At 42.7% G+C, this 20,061-nt stretch overlaps 1 protein-coding gene across 1 annotated transcript in view; it reads left to right on the top strand.

The window, feature by feature from the left end:
* The window catches only part of l3mbtl3 (L3MBTL histone methyl-lysine binding protein 3), a 238,339-nt gene that overhangs the window by 37,813 nt on the left and 180,465 nt on the right, over positions 1-20,061 (top strand). Inside the window, exons 5-6 of the mRNA XM_070885259.1 lie at positions 328-475; positions 19,661-19,760. Of these exons, the coding sequence (XP_070741360.1) occupies positions 328-475; positions 19,661-19,760 (248 nt within the window). The remainder of the gene's footprint in view (positions 1-327; positions 476-19,660; positions 19,761-20,061) is intronic.

The following is a 20,061-nucleotide window of genomic DNA, read 5'->3' as shown; positions in this document are numbered from 1 at the left end:
TGTACACTCACACTGAAGAGCGGAGATAGTGCTGTGAGTCCACCCTGCATATCTACTTCACTCTGACCCAAGAAAAATTGGGTCAGGGTCACCACAGAGTTGGAATGGCAGATGCAAGTCCTGCCCCAACCCACATCGGCAGAGATTCTGGCATTCTAGGAAATTCCCACCATGTCTCTGTATTAACAGTGGAGCCCAGCAGCGCTACAGGGAATGGTTCTAGTTTTACAGTCCATGGGGGTTGCTCTCTTGAAACAGGATCAAAAATTCGAGAGAAAATAATTTTATTAAAGTTTGATGATTTTATTTGCTCTGATTTTGCTGTAGGGTATCGATGCTGAGAAAGGAACCAGCAACATGCAATAATGAAGAAATTTCTAAATGCAATCGAAAAAAGAGACAAAAGCTAGCCTCGACTACAAAAGGAGACATTAAAGAAAATGGAGTGATGCTGAAGGAAGCGGAGGAAGATATTGTATGTATTAGTTTCTTTCCTATTTATCACAGAGACCAATCAAAACTTAGTATTCATGCCACATCTGCTAGATTTATACATTTTTCTCAGCATGTTGACTCTTTAAAATATCGCTGTCTCTCATCATAGACCAGGGATGCAAAGTGAGATTTTCTTGGAGAAACTCTGAGTTGTTGGGGGATGCTGTCATCTACCAAATCTATCATTAATTTTCCTCAAAATATTAAACCATTTATAGTTCCCTGGAATCCAGTCAAATCTTCATTGGAACAGTGCATAAAAATAATGTCAATCCAAATGATTTTTAACTTGTATTACTGCAATGATCACAATTGATCGCAGGTGGATAAATTCTACCGCTGTTGTGATCTGAAGTGATTGTGTGAGTTGAAACCCTGGAATGGAAGTTGCTCGATATGAATGATGGCCACATACAATTCACAGATGTGCAAAGTACAAATTGTAGCAAGCTGGTTACTGATCACATGGCAGTCACATTAAAAACATCAAATATTGTGTTAATAGTAAAAAACATAAGGAACAACCGAATGTTGGACCCGTAACCTTTGTTGGGACCCATAACCTTTGCTGTGGCCAGTGCATTCAGCCATTTCTAGATGCCACGTGGAGTGAATCAAATTGCTGAAGACTAGCTTCCGTGATGGTTGGGAACACAGGAGGAGGCCAAGAAGCATCTTCCACTTGGCACTTCTGGCTGAAGGTGGTTGCGAATGCTACAGCCTTGTCATTTGCACTCACGTTCTGGGCTCCGCCATCATTGAGGATGGGTATATTTATGGAGCCTCCTCTTCCCGTTATTGGTTAATTGTCTACCACCATTCCCGACAGGGTGTAACAAGATTGGAGAACTTTGACCTGATCCGTTGGTAGGGGGATTGCTTACCTCTGTCTATAACATTTTGCTTCCACTGTTTAGCATTTATTTTAAGCTGCATATAGTGACACCACGAGTCCTGGCTAGAATGAGGATAATTGAATAATTCCCTCATCAATCATGCCTGGAGACCACACTGTTGTAAGTGAGTGGGATTGATTTTAAGCATTGAATTTGTATTGTTGAACTATCCTCTACTCACTGCATTTTGCAGGAGAAATAATCCCGCTTTGATCAGGAGACTGCTGTAGTATTGGTGATGAGGTTCTGTTTGCTGTAAATTGAAGAGTCTCTGTTTAAATAGACTCTGCTGTTTGCTGAGTAAATGGACTCTGTTTGCTGTATGTCTTGCTGTAAGTCATGTCCCTCCTCCTACTCAATGGTTGACACAGTGGTGTCAGTACTCACTTTGTTTTTGTTTAATCCTCGAGATGTGGGCATCGCTGGCAAGGATGGCATTTATTGACTATCGCTAGTTGCCCTGAGAAGGTGGTGGTGTGCCTTCATCTTGAATCGCTGGTTGTGGTTTGATGCAACTGATTGACTTACTAGGCTAGTTTTCAGAAGAGTTAAAATGTCAATCACGTTGGTGTGGGACTGAAATCCCACTTGCAACAGGCCAGACAGCAGATTTCCTTCCCTAAAGAACATTAGTGAACCAGTTGGGTTTACAATCCAACAGCTTTATGCTCACTTTTACTGACACCAGCTCTTTATTTCCAGTTTTTTAAAACTGAATTCAAATTCTCAAACAAGTGGGATGTGAGCTCATGCTCTGGATTATAAGTCCAGGCCTCTGGATTACTAGTCCAGTACCATAGGATCCAGAGCAATTGGCCACGTGGTTGAAAAAATAACTCAAATACTCAGATCTGTGCAGTGCTGGTTGAAAGACTGCAGTGCAGGCAGCCAATCATGTCGTGCACGGCAATTTGTCTGGCATCTATAGCAGAAACTCAGCGGTAGAGGTCATAGGCACAGTGGGAGCATCTCATAAATGCTTGCACTGTTGCTATAAAAGTCATGGGGCTGGATTTTCGGCTGAATTACGCCCCATTAAGCTCCTCGGCAGGGCGCAAAAATGATTTTTTTGGGCCTGAAACGAGGCGCACAAGATTTTGCATCCGGGCGGAATTTTTGCTAATGGTTTTGCAGTGGTGCTAAAACTTCGCATCCCGTTGCTGTTTTGATCGTTTGGATGACGTAAATTGTCGTGCATCGCTGCGCTAGCACCCCAGTCAGAACTTATGAACATTTCACCCGATTTAGTATCCGCCCGAGAACCCGCCCAGAAAAACCGGACTGACCCAGGACGTACCAGGTGCTAACGGCGCCATGTTGAAAACTGAGGAGAAAGTTGCAGCTGTGAGTGATTAAAAGGATTGGGAGAAGAACGCTACGTTACTGCATACTTTTGATTGTGAAGTTTGTGAGTTTCTAGTTTGTTTTATAAAGGACATTTTAAAAGATGGGGGCCATGCTTGTTTGGGAGCCAGTAATCCTGGCTGCTATATTCATACGGCTTTGAGCTGGAAGAGGTCGCAGGCGTATGGGGAGGAGGCCTTATCCCCCACGAACTTACAGGGAACAACACTCATACCTCCAGCTTTCTGAGGCACAGTGCGTTAGAATGCTGCGCTTCCAAAAAAAAGTGGTCACAGGGATATGCCAGCTCCTACAGGCAGACTGACAGCCTATCAGCGGCAACAGGACTGCACTGCCCATCGAGGTGAAGGTGACTGTGGCACTTGCCTTCTATGCCTCTGGCTCCTTTCGGGCATCAGCGGGGAACCTATGCTTTATCTCGCATCACGCTGCACATTGCTGCATTCGCCAGGTGATTAATGCACTGTACGCACGCAGAATGGACTTCATAAACTTCCCAATGACCAAGGAGACCCAAAATGAGAGGGCTGTAGGTTTTGGATGATTTGCTGTCTTCCCCAAGGTTCAAGATGCCCTTGACTGTATGCACATCACTCTGCGAGCAGATTTACAGAATGCAGAGGTTTTCCGAAATTGAAAGGGATTCCACTCCATGAACGTACAGATCGTCTGCGACCATACTCAGCGCATCATGGCAATTGATGCCCAATATTCAGGGTGCATCCATGATGTATGAGAGCAGTGTTTCACGCATGTTCCAGCGTCAACCACAAAGCCAGAGCTGGATGCTCGAGGACAAAGGTTATGGCCTCGCCACCTGGCTCATGACCCCACTCCGGAACCCTCAGATAGAAGCTGAGCATCGCTATAATGAAAACCATGCAGACAATTAGGATGCTCAAGCAGTGCTTCCGATGCCTGGACCACTCTCGAGGCTGCCTGCAATACTCCCCTCAGCATGTTTCTGAGTTCATTGTGGCATGCTGCATGCTACACAAATTAGCCATCATGAAGGGCCAGGAATTGCCAAAGGGGATTGCAGGACCACTTCAGAAGAGAGGGGGAGGCGGAGAAGGAAGACGAGGAGCCTGGTGAGGAACCCATGCCACCAGCACCACCCCCGCCACCAGCACCACCCCCACCCCCAGCACAACCGCAGGGGAGGCATCGTGGATATTTCGCCGCTGCAAAAACCTTACGGTGGCAGCTCATAATTGAACGCTTTGCTTGAAGAGTGAAGGACATATTTGAGCGTTGCCTGTCCACTCTACCCCACCATGTTGACTGTTCCCCCTCTTATTCTGCAAATGGGACGCTACACAGAATGGTTAAGGTAAACAAAAGAATTTATTAAACATTATAACTGGCCCTGAAATTCCGGTCGGAGGCTTCAATTGCCTCCGACCTGAAACATTTCTACGAATTTACCTGGTGGTCTGGGAGGAGCCTGCGATTCCATTAAGGAGGCCTTCTCTTCCCGCGCTGCAAAGCGCGCTCCCGTCCTCCAGGTTCCCACACAAGGTGCAGTCATGAGTGGCTGCTCAGCCAATCAGGTACTGTATTCCGTATCTACGAGTTCTCATTGCTATTAATGAGAAAAAAAAACAAATACACTAAACACATGTAATAAAAATTAAAAAACACACCTCATAATTAAAATTAATTGAAATTAAAGTTAACAAATATCTGAGAAGTAGTTTTTTCCGAGTTTTAAAAAATGTTTTTAAATTATGGTTAAAAATAAATTTAACGTAGTAGGCAGGGTTTTTAAAAATATGTGCTTTTTAAATTTAATTAAATTATATTTTTGTATGTTTTTAAACTCTTATGCCTGTAAAAGTAGGCTATACATTTTTATCAGGTGTAAGAATTTTGAGGACATTTGCTGGGCAAGATATGGGTAAATACTGCAATCTTGCCCTCACAAATGTTCTCGCTCGCGATATGCTTGAGATCTGTCAAGCTGGAGCTTGACAGATCAGAAAAGCCGGTTTTCAGCGCATGCGCATTGTGCGCTGAAAACCGGTTTTTCCAATGCTTACCCGGGTCCGTAGAAATGCCGTACAGACCTGGGGAGGCTGGAATTTCGGTCATTTGTAATTCATTGTGAAACTTTAATAAAATAAAATAATTAGCTGCATCCAACAGTGTGATCATTCAACAACATTATCAACAACATAATCCAGAATATCATAATACCGTGACATTAAACATATGATGCATCCAGCATCAACAACATAATGCAGCAACATAATATGCTGCCCCACTATTTTTTCCCACTGGCTTTTGCCCCCCTTCCCCTTATCACCTTCCCTTGCTTGCTGCTCCTACTCAAAGTGGCACCAAGATGGCGTGCAGCAAGGTTGCCAGAGCGCTGCTATGTTGGGGGAAGAGACAATGGAGACACCACCTGGGGACACACTGCACCAGCTCATGACATGGAAAGCCCAGCTTCTGACTGGCTATCCTCTTCATTGGCGTCACAGCTGGTTTGGGTTTGGGTGTGACAGTGGGGAACGCAGAGGGTATGGCGGTAGGCATGGATTTCCCTCCAAATCCTTTTAAAAATGGATGGCAGTGATCTAGATCCACCCCTACGATGCAACTCCTGCCATCTTCTTTCCGCAGCCCCTACTGGAGCTTCATGAGCCTCGTGGTTGAATCGCCTGGCACGCTGTCTTGAATCATCATCCTCCATCATCAAAATCCAAATTTAAAATGGCTGATTCAGCCAGGGTGTATTGCGCATGCGCTCGGCCATGCCCTGCATTAGGATTTGTGACCGGAGAGCAGACCAGAAACATGGGAAGAAAAAAAAAAATTGCGCATGTGCAAAACGGCCCTTTTTTTCTAGCGCCGGAACCTGGTGCAACACCGGAGTTAGCGCTAACGCTCCCTGTGAACTTTCATTTGGCGAAAGTTGCTCGCTCTTGCACTAACGTTAACTCGACGCTAAATTTTTGAATCTGCCGCGAATTGCGCCCAGAAGCGGGTGAAAACGCAAAAAGTCGAAAATCCAGCCCATGGTGTAAGAATGACTTTGAACAGAATCCATGAAAATATGGTGTACATATAATTTTAATTATACTACATGGGAATGAAACAGTTAAAACAAAAATGCTGAAATAACCTATGCTTAACGTAGCTACTGTAGTCCTAGGTAATGTCTTTAAAATGCTTTGTTGAGATAAGCTGCTTGTGGTTATCTTGGTCACTGTAAACATAGAAACATAGAAAATAGGTGCAGGAGTAGGCCATTTGGCCCTTCGAGTCTGCACCGCCATTCAATATGATCATGGCTGATCATACAACTTCAGTACCCCATTCCTGCTTTCTCTCCATACCCCTTGATCCCTTTAGCCGTAAGAGCCACCTCTAACTCCCTTTTAAATATATCTAGCGAACTGGGCTCAACAACTTCTGCGGTAGAGAATTCCACAGGTTCACAATTCTCTGAGTGAAGAAGTTTCTCCTCATCTTGGTCCTAAATGGCTTACCCTTTATCCTTAGACTGTGAACCCTGGTTCTGGACTTCCCCAACATTGGGAACATTCTTCCTGCATCTAACCTGTCCAATCCCGTCAAGAATTTTATATGTTTCTATGAGATCCCCTCTCATTCTTCTAAATTGCAGTGAATATAAGCCTAGTCGATCCAATCTTTCTTCATATGTCAGTCCTGCTATCCTGGGTATCAATCTGGTGAACCTTCGCTGCACTCCCTCAATAGCAAGAATGTCCTTCCTCAGATTAGGAGACCAAAACTGCACATAAAACTCAAGGTGTGGTTTCACAAAGGCCCTGTACAACTGCAGTAAGACCTCCCTGCTCCTATACTCCAATCCCCTCGCTATGAAAGCCAGCATGCCATTTGCTTTCTTTACTACCTGCTGTACCTGCATGCCTACCTTCAGTGACTGATGTACCATGACACCCAGGTCTCGTTACACCTCCCCTTTTACTAATCTGTCACCATTCAGATAATAATCTGCCTTCCTGATCTTGCCACTAAAGTGGATAACTTCACATTTATCCACATTATACTGCATCTGCCATGCATTTGCCCATTCACCTAACTAGTCCAAGTCCCCCTGAAGCCTCCTAGCATCCTCCATGCAGCTCGCACTGCCACCCAGCTTAGTGTCATCTGCAAACTTAGAGATGTTACATTCAATTCCTTCGTCTAAATCATTAATGTATATTGTAAATAGCTGGGGTCCCAGCACTGAACCCTACGGCACCCCACTAGTCACTGCCTGCCATTCTGAAAAGTACCCGTTTATTCCCACTCTTTGCTTCCTGTCTGCCAACCAGTTCTCTATCCACGTCAATACATTATCCCCAATACCATGTGCCTTAATTTTGCACACTAATCTCCTGTGTGGGACCTTGTCAAAAGCTTTTTGAAAATCCAAATACACCACATCCACTGGTTCTCCCTTATCCACTCTACTAATTACATCCTCAACAAACTCTAGAAGATTTGTCAAGCATGATTTCCCTTTCATGCTTCCACAGCCTTCTGTGGTAGAGAATTCCACAGGTTCACCACCCTCTGAGTGAAAAAAATGTCTCCTCATTTCAGTCCTAAATTTCCTACCCCATATTCTGAGACTGAGACCCCTTGTTCTAGACTTCCCAGCCAGGGGAAACATCCTCCCCGCATCCAGTCTATCCAACCCAGTCAGAATTTTATACGTTTCAATGAGATCCTTTCTCATTCTTCTAAACTCTAGTGAATACAGGCCTAGTCAACCCAATCTCTCCTCATACGACAGTCCTGCCATCCCAGGAATCAGTCTGGTGAACCTTCACTGCACTCCCTCGATGGCAAGTATATCCTTTCTGAGGTAAGGAGACCAAAACTGCACACAAGACTCTAGGTGTGGTCTCACAATGCCCTGTATAACTGTAGCAAGACATCCTTGCTCCTGTACTCAAATCCTCTTGCAATGAAGGCCAACATACCATTTGCCTTCCTAACTGCTTGCTGCACCTGCATGTTTGCTTTCAATGACTGGTGTACAAGGACACCCAGGTCCCTCTGTACATCCACACTTTCCAAGCCATCACCATTTAAATAATACTTTGTCTTTATGTTTTTCCTACCAAAATGGATAACTTCACATTTATCCACATTTTACTGCATCTGCCATGTGCTTGCCCACTCACTCACCTTGTAGCATCTCTGCATCCTCCTCATCACTCACAATCCCACCTAGTTTTGTGTCGTCAGCAAACTTGGAATTATTACATAGAAACATAGAAAATAGGTGCAGAAATAGGCCATTTGGCCCTTCGAGCCTGCACCACCATTCAATAAGATCATGGCTGATCATTCCTTCATCCAAATCATTTATATATATATATTGTGAATAGCTAGCTGGGGCCCAAGCACTGATGTCTGTGGTACCCCACTAGTCACTGCCTGTCACCGCCGAAAAAGACCCGTTTATTCCTACTCTCTGTTTCCTGTCAGTTAACCAGCTTTCACTCCATGCCAATATATTACCCCCAATCCTATGTGCTTTAATTTTGCACACTCACCTCTTATGTGGGACTTTATCAAATGCCTTCTGAAAATCCAAATACACTACATCCACTGGTTCTCCCTGATCTATTCTATCAGTTACATCCTCAAAAAACTCCAGTAGGTTTGTCAAACGTGATTTTCCTTTCATAAATCCATGTTAACTTTGTTTAATCCGTTTGATATTATCGAAGTGTGCCGTTATCACATCCTTTATAATAGACTCCAGCATTTTCCCGACTACTGATGTCAGGCTAACCGATCTGTAGTTCCCTGTTTTCTTTTTCCCTCCTTTTTTAAATAGTGGGATTACATTTGCCACCCTCCAATCTGCAGGAACTGTTCCATAATCTATAGAATTTTGTAAGATGACAACCAATGCATCCACTATTTCCATGGCTACCTCTTTTAGTACTCTGGGATGCAGATCATCAGGCCCTGGGGATTTATATGCCTTCAGTTCCATTAGCTTCTCCAGCACTATTTTCTTACTAATAATAATTTCCTTTAATTCCTCTTGCTCACTAGAGCCTTGGTTCCCTAGCATTTCTGGGACGTTATTTGTGTCCTCTTCCATAGGGATAGAACCAAAGTATTTATTTAATTGTTCTGCCATTTCCTTGTTCCCCATTACAAATTCTTCTGTTTCTGACAGTAAAGGACCTACATTTGTCTTCACTAATCTTTTTCATCTTACGTACTTGTAGAAATCTTTGCAGTCGTTTTTTATGTTCCTTGCAAGTTTATTCTCATACTCTATTTTTCCCCTCTTAATCAATCTCTTCGTCGTTTTTTGCTGAAATCTAAACTGCTCCCAATCCTCAAGTTTGCTACTTTTTTTGGCAACTTTGTATAATTCCTCTTTGGATCTAATAGTATCCTTAATTTCATTTGTTAGCCATGGTTCAGCCACTTTTCCTTTTGTGTTTTTACGCCAGTAAGGAATGTATAACTATTGCAATTCATGCATTAGTTCCTTAAATATTAGTCATTGCCTATCCACCATCATGCCTTTTAATGAATCTTCCAAATCTATCATAGCCAATTCATTCCTCATACCTTCGTTTCCTTTGTTTAGATTTAGGACCCTAGTTTCGGATTGGACTACTTCACTTTCCATGTTAATAAAGAATTCAATCATGTTATGGTCACTCTTCCCTAAAGGACCCCGCACAACAAGACTGTTAATTAACCCCTGTAGCTTTGGACAATGTCCTGACTCTGAAAGAATTTAGCCTGTTGAACTGAGCCAATCATGGCTGATCGGCCTTGTTTTCCTCCAGTCTAAACTCATCCAGCTGATGGTAATAAATTAACATTTATCTTTCCTGACTTTGTTAAGTTGGAAACAAACTTCACATTTCTATCAATTACAAGAACACTATAAGTACTGATGAGTGTTAGAGGTCAGTAGTAGAGGTAAAGCTACAGAGGAGAAGTGAATACTGATCGTGTTACGTCTCTGCTTAAGGGAATGGGGTAATCATCTGCATCATAGGCAGTCCATCAGAATCGAGGAAGACTTGCTTCCACTCTTAGTTATTAGGTGGCTGAACAGTCCAATATGAGAACCACAGTCTCTGTCACAGGTGGGACAGATAATCGTTGGGGGAAGGGACGGGTGGGATTGGTTTGCCGCACGCTCTTTCTGCTGCCTGCGCTTGATTTCTGCATACTCTCAGCGACAAGACTCGAAGTGCTCAGTGCCCTCCCAGGTGCACTTCCTCCACTTAGGACGGTCTTTGGCCAGAGATTCCCAGGTGTCACTGGGGATGTTGCACTTTATCAGGGAAGCTTTGAGGGTGTCCTTGTAACGTTTCCGCTGCACACCTTTGGCTCGTTTGCCGTGAAAGAGTTCCGAGTAGAGCGCTTGCTTTGGGAGTCTCGTGTCTGGCATGCGAACTATGTGGCCTGCCCAACGGAGCTGATCAAGTGTGGTCAGTGTTTCAATGCTGGGGATGTTGGCCTGGTCGAGGACACTAATGTTGGTGCGTCTGTCCTCCCAGGGGCTTTGTAGGATTGCGGAGACATCGTTGGTGGTATTTCTCCAGCGACTTGAGGTGTCTACTGTACATGGTCCTTGTTTCTGAGCTGTACAGGAGGGCGGGTATTACTACAGCCCTGTAAACTATGAGCTTGGTGGCAGTTTTGAGGGCCTGGTCTTCAAACACTCTCTTCCTCAGGAGGTCGAAGGCTGTACTGGCGCACTGGAGGCGGTGTTGGATCTTGTCGTCAATGCCTGCTCTTATTAATAGGAAGCTCCCGAGTTATGGGAAGTTGTCCACGTTGTCCGGGGCTGCGCCATGGATCTTGATGACTGGGGGACAGTGCTGTGCAGCGAGGACAGGCTGGTGGAGAACCTTTGTCTTACTGATATTTAGCGTAAGCCCCATGCTTTCGTGCGCCTCAGTAAATACGTCGACTATGTCCTGGAGTTCAGCCTCTGTGTGCGCAGACGCACATGGGGTAATATTGTTTTGTTAATTATAGCTTGAGTATTGTCATTGACTTAATTTGTGCTTGGTTTGATTACCTCAATAAAGAATCTCGTCACCATCCATAAGGTGTCTGATTCGGATTTATCACAATGGGCGATGCTCTCTTGGCTACCTTCAGCGTGCAAGGAGATCACATGAGACAACCTTGAGGCAGGATTCACATACTGAACAGTTACCCAATGTTCTACCTTCAGACAGTTCAGTAGACATGTGAGGCTGTGCCCAACAACAATTGAATACTTAGAATAGGAAGGTATCAGGTGGCTAGCTGTTGACTGACATCACATCCAGGCCATCAGGCATCTCTGTTTAAGTGACAATAGAAGTGCCAGAAAGCAGACAGGACCCGCAGCAACCAGAGTACTAGACATGACTGACTCAGATGCAGGATCCTTATGAAGTATAACCCAGGAGATCTAGAGCATGCATCCCAGCAGGCAATCATTGAAACCCTGCAGCCAGTCAACACGTTCACTTATTCAACAAGGGAATCGCAAGCACAAATGATGAGTACCATATCAAATTACATTAACAAAATGCATACACCACACAAGAGATGAAATAAATGCATAGCTCTTGATTTTGAATAATTTGTTTTTGAAATTAGGAGCAAGACTAGACCATTTGGCCCCTTGAGCCTGCTTCACTAAGATCATAGCTTATCTGATCCTGGCCTCAACTCCATTTCCCCACCCACTCCCCATAACCCTTATCATTCAAAAGTCTGCCTATCTCCACCTTAAATATATTCAATGACCCAGCCTCCACAGCTCTCCGGGGTAGAGAATTCCAAAGATTCATGACCCTCTGAGAGAAGAAATTCCTCCTCATTTCTGTCTTAAATGGGCGACCCCTTATTCTGAAACTATACCCCCTAGTTCTCGATTCCCCCACGAGGGGAAACATCCTCTCTGCAACTACCCTGTCGAGCCCCCTCAGAATCTTACACGTTTCAATAAGATCATCTCTCCGTCTTCTAAACTCCAATGAGTATAGGCCCAACCTGCTCAATCTTTCTTTATATGACAACCCCTTCATCTCAGGAATCAACCTTATGAACCTTCTCTGAACTGCCTCCAGTGCAAGTATATCCTTCCTTAAATAAGGAGACCAAAGCTATATGCAGTACTCCAGGTATTGTCTCACCAACGTTCTGTACAGTTGTAGCAGGACTTCCCTACTTTTATACTCCATCCCCCTTGCAATAAAGGCCAACATTCAATTTGCCTTCCTAATTACTTGCTGTACCTGCATGCTAACTTTTTATGTTTCATGTGCATGACCCCCAGATCCCTTTGTACTGCAGCATTTTGTAATCTCTGGTCATTTAAATAATAATTTGCTTTTTAATTTTCCTACCAAAGTGGATAACCTCACATTTTCCCACATTATACTCCATCTACCAAATTTTTGCCCACTCACTTAGCCTGTCTATATTCCGTTGTAGATTCTTTGTGTCCTCATCGCTTGCTTTCCCACCTATCTTTGTATCATCAGCAAATTTGGTTATATTACACTCAGTCCCTTCATCCAAGTCATTAATATAAATTGTAAATAGTTGAGGCCCCAGCACTGATCCCAGTGGCACCCCACTAGTTACAGTTTGCCAACCTGAAAATGACCCATTTATACCAACTCTCTGTTTTCTGTTAGTTAGTCAATCCTCTATCCATGCTAATATATTACCCCCGACACCGTGAGCTCTTATCTTGTGCAGTAACCGTTTATGTGACACCTTATTGAATGCTTTCTGGAAATCCAAATACACAACATCTGCTGGTCCTCCTTATCCACCCTGCTCGTTACATCCTCAAAGAACACTAGCAAATTTGTCAAACATGATTTCAAACGTTGTGTTTCGGATTTATGTTAAAATAAAGCAGGAGACTACCCAAATGGGAATACATGGTGGGTAGGTTTCAAGATTTTTGATGATTTTTATCTTCACGAGATTGAATTATATTTAAGGGTTGTATTTTTAAATAAAGTGAATTCACATTGGCATAAAAAGAAAGGCTGCAGAAGAACATGTGTAAAACCAGCCGAGCCAGTTTGGGACATGTCATGACTTGGATCTACTTCAAACTGATATAGTGAGGATCTGTTGTCTCATATAAGGCCTATTAACCAGGATGATTAGGGACATTACATATTGCCTCAGGTGTCTGTGGAGAATATACTCCTGGAAGAGAGGTACAGCTGTACCTGAGTGAATATCTAAGTCAACCCAGTGGTATTTGAGGAACAGTACATGAATATGTAGGAGAAGGTGGTTTGGGTCAGCTACTTTTAAGATGCAGATTATATCTATAAGAATTGGTACAGTTGTAAAAGTCATTGGAAGACATCATTATGCAGAGTGGTCTGAATGAGTGAGTGCAATTGACGGCCTCCTGAAGTCTGGGAATTGTGTCGCCAATCGCAATGCTGCTGTTGGTCAGTGGCAAAACTGATGAAGTTGCTGACCCTGCTAAATAATGTATCTGTGATCTTTATACATTATGGACAGCAAACTGGCTGACACTGCAGATGTCCATACTGCTAGCCTGGAAGATTCAGGCATATAAAAACAAAGGGGTGTGGTGAGTTTGGTGGCTATTAGCAATGGCTATGGCCATTAGATCTTGTTTGTAGGTCTTCCTGAAGAAGATCGCCCAGCTTTGTCATGTCCTCCCTGCTAATTCTCAACATCCTTAGGAACACCTCTTCCATCATTCCCAATTAGTAGTCATTGGTACTATCGACCTGCTGTATTGCATGCTGGTAAAACCTGATGGTGTGCCTTGCTTGTCACCTGACATCACAGATCTTTCCTGCTCTTGCTGGTCTTCCTGCCAATTTCAATAATATTTGAGCATCGAATCTAATCCCCATAGTATCCAAAAAAAGTAGGATATAGTTCAATATGCAGCAAACTCATCTTTCAGTTAACAGACTAGTCTCAGGAGCAAAAGTGGTCAAATATGGGGCTAACAATGCACCACATGAGTGATGAGTCAGCATTGAATTTTTTTTTTATGGTGCACTTTCTATTTAAATATTAATTATGCCACCAATAACCAGGTTAAATGCCCTAACAGACACTTGCATTGTTGCACCAGACAGAACCAACTTTGCCAAACACAAATTGACTGTATGCGAGAAAGATAGGAAGGGCACTGCCAGAATTCATAGTGCAGATTTTAGGCTTAATTTGCAGGCACGAGAATGTTCACACACTACTGTATGCCAGTAATTATATATTTTTTGAATGCTATCTCATAGAATCAAAATTAAATGAGTGCAGTGTTGTCAAGAGTAAAATGATTTTGGTAATTCAGTCAAATTACTGAAGTGCTTGGGTGTGATGTAATCCTAATTGTATTGATGAAATATTTAGTTAGCAATTTGGGTAGAATCTCTCATGCATGTATGTCAGGATAAGTGTTGCAAATAATTCAGGCAATCTTCTTAATGTCCTCTATCTAGGTCATGTTAAATCTATGCCTTTGTAACTCTGCAGTTAGGATTTCAAAGTAATTCTTAATGAAGTTTCAGAATCTTGGCACCTTTTATGAACTCCCAGATACTGTTGGCCAATTATTGCATCATAACCAAGTTAATATGGACTGTGAGTCATCAAAGTTGAATTTTCCTCTTAATCTCTTAATCGGTCAACCTTGAGCAATCTTTTTATATTAGCAACTTACTGTTGGAGTTTCCTGAAGATAGTAGAACATTTGAGATGTTTGTTAACAAAGCTGGACACACCTTTATTACCAGAAATTATGTAAGCTAATTCAAAATGTTCTGCTTACTTCCTTAAAATATGTGTTATGTTACATGACACTATCTTTGAGGCTTTCTGCTACTACGTACATTTGATTTCCATCAAAACTTCAGCATGGGATATGTTTTCTCTGGTATTAATTGTATCAAAAAATGGCCCGGAAATTCCGGCCTCCCGGGTCCGTACGGAATGTGTACGGTCCTGGGAAGGCATCGCAAAAGCCGATTTTCAGCACACAATGCACATGGCTTTCACGATCTGTCAAGCTCCAGCTTGACAGATCATCTGTATATCGGGAGCAAGAATATTTGCAAGGGCAAGATTGCGGTATTTACCCATATCTTGCCCACCAAATGTCCTCAAAACTGTTGCGCCTGATAAAAGCAGGCGCCTAGCCTACTTTTACAGGCGCAAGGGTTTTAAAATACACACAAACATTATAAAATAAAATTTTAAAAACACATTTTGTTGTTACAATCCCTCCCCATTACGGTAAGTTTATTTTAAACCATAATTTAAAAATTATTTTTTTTAAATTGTAAAAATATATTTTTTATAATACATAAATAACTTTAATTTAAATTAATAAAAATATATGGTGTATTTTTTCTATTTTTTATTAGAGTTTTGTGTGTTGGGGGGGTTCTCATTCATAATAATGGGAACTCCAACTTATTGGCTACCAGCGCCATGTGACAGCAGCACCAGCCCTGCGCACGTCCTAGAAACATAGAAACATAGAAAATAGGTGCAGGAGTAGGCCATTCGGCCCTTCGAGCCTGCACCGCCATTCAATGAGTTCATGGCTGAACATGCAACTTCAATACCCCATTCCTGCTTTCTCGCCATACCCCTTGATCCCCCTAGTAGTAAGGACTACATCTAACATCCTGATGTGCAAGCACTCCAGTGGAGGCCTCAGGACCGGGAACTCGCGTGGGCGCAGCAGTAACAGGTAGGTGCGCTTTTTAAACTTTTTTACCCGATCGCCCGCGGGAAGCAGCCGACTAGAATTTCTGGTGCAATGTGATTAAACATATGAACAAGTTGAAAGTCATGATGGACTTTTCGTTTATTCCTGCTGCTGTCCGAAGACATGTGAATAAGAATAGTGGAAAAATTGTTTGTTAAAGGCCGGTTGGAGTAAGGGAGGGAGGAAAAGTATTTTAACTTTTATCCGTATTGAAGATCAAAAGAAAAATAACATTGTTTGTGGTGCAAACATCCTTGTATTTTGGTTAACATTTAAGTTATTTATTAGCACTGCAAATCATGAATATGTAATCCTATACATGGGATTAGGCAGAATTTCAGCTACTCTTAGTGGTCTAGACTAAAGTTGCATAGTAAATATCAAAGCTAGAGCTGAATGTGTTTTCAAAATCATTCTCCAATATGAAAATCTAGTTTACAGTCATTTTTTTTAAAGAAAATACATTTCAGTTTTGAAAACATTTAGGTTACTTTTTAAATTTCTATTTCTGTCACTTACAACTTATTTGCACTGAATCAAGGCTAACACATTCCTTGGCAAGCAAAGAAATTAAAATATAAACAAAGTTGAAAAGTGCATGTTTTACTTATCAATAGATGTTTTGATTGTATTCTTAAAAAGTACATCAACATATGTTATGAAGTTATTGGGGGTGATTTTCAGTCCAGGCAGACTTAGAGAGGGTGGTGGGTGGAGCGATTGTGTAGCCTGCCGAAGTTCATTTTGAGGACCGGATCTCATTTGTTTAATGCCAGCGATTTGCAAGCACTGAACTACCGCTCACAGGCAGCTTGCCGGTCAGAGTGGCGGGAAATCCGGCAGCTCCGCCATGGAGTCAAGCCATCAATCTACTGTTAAAGGGCGAAAAGCAATTGTGGGGATTAGCGAGCATGGATGGAGGGTGGTGACAGCAGGCTTGAAGAGTTTTGTACAACCTGTTTTCTTAGTGGCTGCAGTGGTTCCTTTAAGGGCCGCTGGTAAGGCTGCTCTACATAGTGAATGCTCCACATATTGTTATCTCAAAATTGTATTAGGATCCTACTTACTGCCAAAGGTCCTTGGTTGACTATACTAAGGACATTAACGTGAATGATGTGGAATCTGTATGGGTAAAGCTGCGGAATACCAAAGGGCAGAAAACGCTAGTGGGAGTTGGGTACAGACTACTAAACAGTAGCAGTGAGGTTGGGGATGGCATCAAACAAGAAATTAGGGATGCGTGCAATAAAGGTACAGCAGTTATCATGGGCGACTTTAATCTACATATAGATTGGGCTAACCAAGCTGGTAGCAGTGCGGTGGAGGAGGATTTCCTGGAATGTATTACGGATGGCTTTCTGGACCAATATGTCGAGGAACCAACTAGAGAGCTGACCATCCTAGACAGGGTGATGTGTAATGAGAGAGGACTAATTACCAGTCTTGTTGTGCGAGGCCCCTTGGGGAAAGAGTGACATAATATGGTAGAATTCTTTATGAAGATGGAGAGTGACCATGTTAATTCAGAGACTAGGGTCCTGAACTTAAGGAAAGGTAACCACGATGGTATGAGACGTTAATTGGCTAGGATAGACTAGCAGATGATACTTAAAGGGTTGACAGTGGATAGGCAATGGCAGACATTTATAGACCACATGGATGAACTTCAACAATTATACATCCCTGTCTGGAGTAAAAATAAAACGGGGAAGGTAGCTCAACCGTGGCTAACAAGGAGAATTAGGGATAGTGTTAAATCCAAGGAAGAGGCATATAAATTGGCCAGAAAAAGCAGCAAACCTGAGGACTGGGAAAAATTTAGAATTCAGCAGAGGAGGACAAAGAGTCTAATTAGGAGGGGGAAAATAGAATATGAGAAGAAGCTTGCAGGGAACATGAAAACTGACTATAAAAGCGTTTATAGATATGTGAAGAGAAAAAGATTAGTGAAGACCAACGTTGGTCCCTTGTGGTCAGAATCAGGTGAATTTATAATGAGGAACAATGAAATGGCAGACCAATTGAACAAATACTTTGGTTCTGTCTTCACTAAGGAAGGCACAACCTTCCGGAAATACACGGGAACTGAGGGTCTAGTGAGAAGGAGGAACTGAAGGAAATCCTTATTAGTCAGGAAATTGTGTTTAGAAAATTGATGGGATTAAAGGCCGATAAATCCCCGGGGCCTGATATTCTGCATTCCAGAGTACTTAAGGAAGTGGCCCTAGAAATAGTGGATGCATTGGTGATCATTTTCCAACATTCTATAGACTCTGGATCAGTTCCTATGGACTGGAGGGTAGCTAATGTAAACCCACTTTTTAAAAAAGGAGGGAGAGAGAAAACAGGGAATTATAGACTGGTTAGCCTGACATCGGTAGTGGGGAAAATGTTGGAATCAATTATTAAAGATGTAATAGCAGCGCATTTGGGAAGCAGTGACAGGATTGGTCCAAGTCAGCATGGATTTATGAAAGGGAAATCATGCTTGACAAATCTTCTAGACTTTTTTGAGGATGTAACTGGTAGAGTGGACAAGGGAGAACCAGTGGATGTGGTGTATTTTTAAAAGGCTTTTGACAAGGTCCCACACAAGAGATTAGGGTGCAAAATTAAAGCACATGGTATTGGGAGGAATGTATTGACATGGATAGAAAACTGGTTGGCAGACAGGAAGCAGAGAGTTGGAATAAACGGGTCCTTTTCAGAATGGCAGGCAGTGACTAGTGGGGTGCCGCAGGGCTCAGTGCTGGGAGCCCAGCTATTTACAATATACATCAATGATTTAGATGAAGGAATTAAATGTAATATCTCCAAGTTTGCAGATGACACTAAGCTGGGTGGCGGTGTGAGCTGTGAGGAGAATGCTAAGATGCTGCAGGGTGACTTTGACAGGTTAGGTGTGTGGACAAATGCATGGCAGATGCAGTGTAATGTGGATAAATGTGAGATTATCCACTTTGGTGGCAAAAACAGGAAGACAGAATATTATCTGAATGGTGACAGATTAGGAAAAGGGGAGGTGCAATGAGACCTGGGTGTCATGGTACATCAGGCATTGAAGGTTGGCATGCAGGTACAGCAGGCGGTGAAGAAGGCAAATGGCATGTTGACCTTCATAGCTAGAGGATTTGAGTACAGGAGCAGGGTGGTCTTACTGCAGTTGTACAGAGCCTTGGTGAGGTCACACCTAGAATATTGTGTTCAGTTTTGGTCTCCTAATCTGAGGAAGGATGTTCTTTCTATTGAGGGAGTGCAGCAAAGGTTCACCAGACTGATTCCCGGGATGGCAGGACTGACATATGAGGAGAGACTGGATCAACTGGGCTTGTATCCACTGGATATTAGAAGAATGAGAGGGGATCTCATCGAAACATATTACATTCTGACGGGATTGGACAGGTTAGAGGCAGGAAGAATGTTCCTGTTGTTGGGGATTTCCAGAACCAGGAGTCACAGTCTAAGAATAAGGGGTAAGCCATTTGGGACCGAGATGAGGAGAAACTTCTTCACTCAGAGTGGTTAACCTGTAGAATTCTCTACCGTAGAAAGTTGTTGAGGCCATTCAAAGGGATCAAGGGGTATGGAGAGAAAACAGGAAAGTGGTACTGAGGTTGAATGATCAGCCATGATCTTATTGAATGGCGGTGCAGGCTCGAAGGGCCGAATGGCCTGCTCCTGCACTTAATTTCTATGTTTCTATAAATAGGCTTCTGCCTGAAGCAGGCCGGTGCTGGGCCGACCTGGTGAAGGCCCTCAGGAAAATAGTGGGTTGAGCGGGAACAGGGCAGTAAGTTCTGCTACTGCCCCGTTTCCACTGGAAGTCGACTAAAAATTGGGACCATTGTATATTTGGATTACATGGTGCTTGTAGGAGATGCACATTGATGCATCCAGCTGATTTGGCACGACTGAGCTTGGCTAGCAGCAATTTGGCCAGGGATTAGTCAGCTTGTTTGTTCTGGTTTCTGAGGATTAGTTAGGATTGTGGATGAGGGCGGGGCAGGTTCTGCTTACTAATGGTCATGGGTTACGGTTGCTAACTTGCATGGTGAGTGGAACCTTCAAAACCAAAAGAAAGTGGTACAGTGTAACTCAGTGACCGGTTCAACAGAATGTCATTTATGCAATTTAGGAAGAGAAACAAGGAGAGCTGAAGATGCTGAAAGTAACTCAGAACAACCACGTTCGAGCTCGGAGAAAAAGAAAAGGCGACATTGGATTATTAAAACAAAGTAAGTTGATACACTGTATATAAAAAAAAAAATGCACAAAAAATGTTCCAGATCTTATTATTAATTATTAACATGCAAGGTAACTGCCGCTACTTGGCATTTCTATTTCGTAGTCAACTTGAAATTGATTTGGAGATAAAGCTGAAAACAGAGCTAAGACTGTACAGATGTTGAGGAAAATCAAAACTCTATTTATATTTGCCCTGTTTAAAATGATTTTTATTTTGCAATCATTTGTACATCCATCTGTTTGCTGAGAAAAATAAGGTTCCAAGCAAGGTCACATTCAATTTAGGTCGGG

This window comes from Pristiophorus japonicus, chromosome 7, assembly GCF_044704955.1.
Source record: "Pristiophorus japonicus isolate sPriJap1 chromosome 7, sPriJap1.hap1, whole genome shotgun sequence".
In the NCBI taxonomy this organism is placed as follows: Eukaryota; Metazoa; Chordata; class Chondrichthyes; family Pristiophoridae; genus Pristiophorus; species Pristiophorus japonicus.
The sequence above is the reverse complement of the archived record's forward strand: the minus strand, read 5'-3'. Positions and strand labels throughout refer to the sequence as shown.